Source organism: Petaurus breviceps, unplaced genomic scaffold (genome assembly GCF_028583685.1).
Source record: "Petaurus breviceps papuanus isolate PSGF00001 unplaced genomic scaffold, PetGlider_PUasm1.0 174, whole genome shotgun sequence".
Taxonomy (NCBI): Eukaryota; Metazoa; Chordata; class Mammalia; order Diprotodontia; family Petauridae; genus Petaurus; species Petaurus breviceps.
Window position 1 is genome coordinate 56,770,383 of NW_027185761.1, and position 5,270 is coordinate 56,775,652.

At 46.3% G+C, this 5,270-nt stretch overlaps 1 protein-coding gene across 1 annotated transcript in view; it reads left to right on the plus strand.

The window, feature by feature from the left end:
• The window catches only part of FAM3D (FAM3 metabolism regulating signaling molecule D), a 307,323-nt gene that overhangs the window by 290,501 nt on the left and 11,552 nt on the right, over positions 1-5,270 (plus strand). The window contains exon 8 of the mRNA XM_069084236.1: positions 4,825-4,875. Coding sequence (XP_068940337.1) covers positions 4,825-4,875 — 51 coding nt within the window. The remainder of the gene's footprint in view (positions 1-4,824; positions 4,876-5,270) is intronic.

Below are 5,270 nucleotides of genomic sequence, written 5' to 3' on the forward strand. Positions count from 1 at the left end.
GATAGATAGATAGATAGATAGATAGATAGATAGATAGATAGATAGATAGATAGATAGATAGATAGACAGATAGATAGATAGATAGACAGACAGACAGACGGATAGACGGATGGACGGATGGACGGACGGACGGACGGACGGACGGACGGACGGACGGATGGATGGACGGACGGACGGATGGATGGATGGATGGATGGATGGATGGATGGATGGATGGATGGATGGATGGATGCATAAATAAATAGCTCCTTTAGCAGATGATCCACCCCCTGGCTGACTTTTTGCCTTGGCTTTCTAAAGCTTGCTGGGGTTCCCAAGGCCACAAGATAGCTCTGGGGGCACGGACATGGGAGTCTATTTGTCATCATGTGAGATGCTCTCCTCCTCCACAAGCAGTCATGGTGCAGACTGGGCAGGAGCAGCTGCTCAGCAGCAGGAAGGCGTAGAAGCCAAGCTGGCATCAGGTCCTAGAGGGAAGCACTCTGCACAATGAAGGCTCAGAAGTACCCAGCTAGATGAGTGATGACAGCTTGCCTTAGAGAGTACCTACTGTGTGCCAGGCTCCGTGGTAAGCCCTTTGTAGTTATGATCTCATTTGAGCCTCATAACAACCCTAGGAAGTGGGAGTTGTTCTTGTCCCCATTTTACAGATGAGGAAACTGAGGCTGACTTGCCCAGGGTCATACAGCTAGTATTTGAGACAAAATTTCAGCTCATGTCTTCCTGACTGCAGGCCCTTAGCTGCCCACAATAATCTCCTTGAGGGCAGGAATTGTTTCCCTGTCTTTGTATTTTGTATCAGAGGCAGTTGATACAGTGGATAGAGTGTTCTGCCTGGCCTCAGAAAGACCTGAGTTCAAATCTACCCTCAGACAACTTAGTAGCTGTGTGACCCTGGATAAGTCACTTAACCTCTGTTTGCTTCCGTTTCCTCAATAGTAAAATGGGATCATAAGAGTGCCCACCTCCCAGGGCTGTTGTGAAATGAGATAATATTTGTAAACAGTTTGTAAAGAAAATTTGTAAAGAGTTCACACAGTCCCTGGCACACAGTAGGTGCTGTGTAAATGCTTATTCCTTCCTCCCCCTCGTATCCTCAACACAAGGCACACAGTAAGCGCTTACTAAATGCTCATTGACTTGGTCATCATTGTATCTATCCAAGCAATGGTCTGCCAAAAATCAGACATGAAAGGTAACAGAGTCAGACAGCACCTGGCCCTGGCCCTGGTTAAACTCCACCAGATACATGTAGGTGGTGAAAAGCGTGAATAATCCCTCGTTCAGACTCTTGGGGGAGCCACTGTAAGCATCCACATATATCACGTAGAATGGGCTCCCTGGGGAAAGAGCCAGAGCCACCCCCTGCATGGAAGGGCCGGCAGGGACAGGTCCAGGCTGCCCCGAGGAGGAGCTGTCCACTGGTGTCTGTGGGTGCTTGAGGCTTGCTGAGAGTTCTAAGCCTTAGGGCCGGGGGAGTCTCTGTCCATCATCACGGCACAAAGCCGGCATAGGCTCAGCCTCCATCCTGCATCTAAAAGTTCTACAAAGTCACTGAAAACTTCCCCAGTGCGCTGGGTCGGCTCCATCCCCTCTACAACACCGCCATCTCGCGGAGTCCTGGGAGAGCAACAGCTCATTCTGCATCCAGGCCCATCTGCTTTCCTAAGGACTCTGCAGGGTTAGAGCTGAAAGCAGGAAGAGGTCATTCTAACCTCCTCTCATATTACAGACGAGGAAAATTAGGCACGGAGACAGGAGAGGGCTGGCAGTAAGTAAGTGGACCTTTGGCTCCAGGTTCAATGTCTTTTCTACTCCATCAGAAAGCATATGTTAAGGTCCTACTGTGTGCCAGACAAAATGAATACCCAGTAGTTTTAGGAGAAGGTGTACTAGCCACTGAGGGCATCAGGAAAGAATTCATGGAGGAGCTAAGTCTTGAAGGAAGCCAGAGATTACAAAAAGTAGAGGCCAGTCAATCCACAAACTCTTATTAAGCACCTACTGTGTGCCTGCTGTACTGGGGAAACAAAATAAAAAAATTAAACAAGTCCTGCCCTCAGGGAGCTTCCATTCTGTCAGACAGGCTGCCCTGATTGTCTTTCTCTTCCCAACTCAGGCACCATCAGGTTCTTGGATAAGGCCAACCTAGACAGGTGCTCTGTCTACAGCATATTTCTTTGTCTTTTCAGGAGCTTTTGTAGATGGGAATATAGGCTTGCTATGGAATTAGGAATTATCCATCTGGAACTGGAAATGACCTCACAGACCATCCCCTCACTTTACAGATGAGGAAACTGAGGCCAAGGGAGGTTAATGAAAATGCTTGTTGATTTGGTAATCACCTTTTTATCCACGTGAGCAAAAGTCTGCCAAATAGCTAGGTAGTTCAGTGAATAGAGGCCCTGGAGTCAGGAGGACCTGAGTTCAAATCAGGCATCAGACACAAAACACTAGCTGTGTGACCTTGGGCAAGTCACTTAATCCCAATTGCCCTACCTTCCCCCCTCCAAAAAAGCACATAAAAAACAAAAAAAAGTTTGCCAAAAAATCAAACATGAAAAAACAATAAATAGTAGCCTAAGACTTGGCCCAAGCTTATGCAAATAATATGCACTGGAGGTGAGATTTAAACCCACCACTCTTTCCCCCATACCCAGATGCCTCCTGCCCCTCTCTGACTCCCTATTATGAACACTGTGTAGGCATAATAATGATAACTGACATCTACATAGGTCATGAAAGTTTGCAGAGACTCGTTTGGTCTTCCCAACAATCCTGTTAGCTATGGTTATTATCCCCATTTTCCAGATGAGGAAATGGAAGCTCAGAGAGGATGTCAGACTTGCTCAGACTAATAAGACTAGTGTCTATGGAAGGTCTTCCTGACTCTATGTCCAGCACTCCATCTACTAAACCATTATGAACCTAGCTTCATATCCCACTGGAGTGTTTACTGCATGTGGGGCCTTTGGCAAGTGACTTAAACCTCCTTTGGCCTCAGTTTCCTCGTCTGTAAAATAAGGAGCTAAGTGGTCTCTGGGGTCCCTGATGGTTTCAGATCTATGGCTCCTAATACTATAGCAAGCCGATATGCACATCTGCAAAAGTCCTTTTTGGGAGAAGGATGTAGGTTGCAGGAGAGACCCCATCTAGCTTGTTCTGAATCAAGAACCAAATAGTACCTTAGTTTGGAATGAACAATATATGCAGACTCACCTCCTGACCGAGAGGTAATGGTGGATGTGAAGGAGACACACTTTTCTGGACGTGGCTGATGTGAGAATGTGTGTTGCTTAACTACATAGATTAGTTTCAAGGTTTTTGATTTTTTTCCGCCAAATGAGGGATCAAGGCAGAGAAAATGAATGCTCATTAGTTGCAAAAAAATTATTTAAAGAAAAGTGTAAGCAGAGAGCACAGTCTCTGAACATAAACTCATTGAGGACAGGATCTGGATCATTTTTGGTTTTGTCTTTGCATCTCAAAAGAAATCCCTTCCCAGCTAGCAAGTCTCGATTATCTCAAAGCAAAAGACAGATTGAGTGCTGTAATGGGCTGTCTGTGGTTCTATGAGTCTCCCTCAGGTAAAACTTTCTGAGGGAATTTTAATGAGCACTTGCAAACACAGAGACTCCTAGGGAAATTCTGATCTCAACAGACACATGTAAATCCATCAAAAATGGCACCTCTACCTTGAGAATCTACAGATTCACACAAAGAAAGCATCCCCGCAAAGAAGATGAAGCTAGGTTATAAATCAGTATATGTCTCCTAGCATTCAGTGGGCTAATTTGAAAAAAGATCAAACGGCTACCAGCTTAAATCTTAAACTCAAGGCAGAGAAAGGAAAAGGGGAAGAGAAATGAAGATATGGCCAGGCCACTGGCTTAGAGAAAGGGACAGAATCAAGGGAGGGGCGGGAAAGAGGAGAAAGAAACAGTTGCTCTGACAGAACCCAACAAAGAAGGCAAGAACCAGACATGGCTGCCTAGATGGGAGTCAGAGAGGAAAAAAATGGGGAAAGTGTATCAGGGGGAAAAGGAGAGAGAGATAAGAGGGAGAGAGACAGAAGAAAGAGACAAGAGAGGAAAAAGGGAGGGATAATAAAGAGAGATGAAGGAAGATAGAAGAGAACAGGAGGGAGAGAAGGAACGAGAGGTGGGGAGAGAAAGGGGCTGGGGAGAGACAGGCAGACAGAGACAAGGGAGGGAACCAACATTGTGACTTCGGAGTCAGAAGAATCCTGGCTCTTCCATTTACCATAAGTGGGTTTCAAGACAAGTCAACTCCTCTCTCTCGGCTTCAGTCCCATCTACGAAATGAGGGAGTGGGACCAGATCGCCTCTGAGGCTCCTTCAAGCCCTAGATCTGGGATCCTACACCCCCTGACTTTCCCTCTTGTTCAGCTGCCTCGGAGTGTGGGAGATAGCATCACACCCTCTGCATTTCAAGCTCTGGGCTAGAGTTAAGGGTCATTTTGAAGGGGAAGGGGTGCTTGAGAAGGACATACTAGTCCCTTAAAATTGACAAGGCCAGCAACAAGAAGCCATCCCCACTCACATCCAGTCACAAGGACCTTTGTTGTCCCTTTTCCTAGACCAGTTCTTCTGACTGGTAAGGGGGTGCAGGTGGGCATACACAGGATGGATGGATGGCTCCCTGGGCAGCCCTGGGCCATTGGGTCTCACCCAGTGAGGCCAGTTATGTTTCATATCTATTCAACTTGTCGAGTCACTAGAAGCTGTTTTCACTGAAGTCAGGCTTAGACAAAGCCTGAGTTATGGGAGGTAACAATGACTGTGTTTTCATTCCTTCCCTTAGGTGTAACAGGAGTTCTCAAGCAACACAAATACTTCGATATGTTCTCAGGAGGTAAGCATTCACTTCTGTATTGAAGTTAGCTTCTCCAGAAGACGGTCTGGTTCTGACTATGCCCGTGATGTGGGGGATACGTCGGAGCAGTGATAACTGGTATTTCTGTAGCACTTCCAAATTTACAAAACACTTCTTATGTGTCATATCCCTGGAGACTCCCAACTAGCCTGTGAGCTAGGTATTGAGACATTATCCCCTTTTATAGATGAAGAAACCAAGGGCTAAGGGTTAAGTAACTGAAGCCCAGGGTCACTCAGATAATAAATTGGAGATTGGGCAGGATTCGAATGCGGATCTTCCTGACTCCAAGTCCAGCACTCTAACCACTGTGCTCCATGGCCACTTAGAGGAACAGAAATTATTTTTAATTTGTAAGAAAAGCCGCCCCCCCA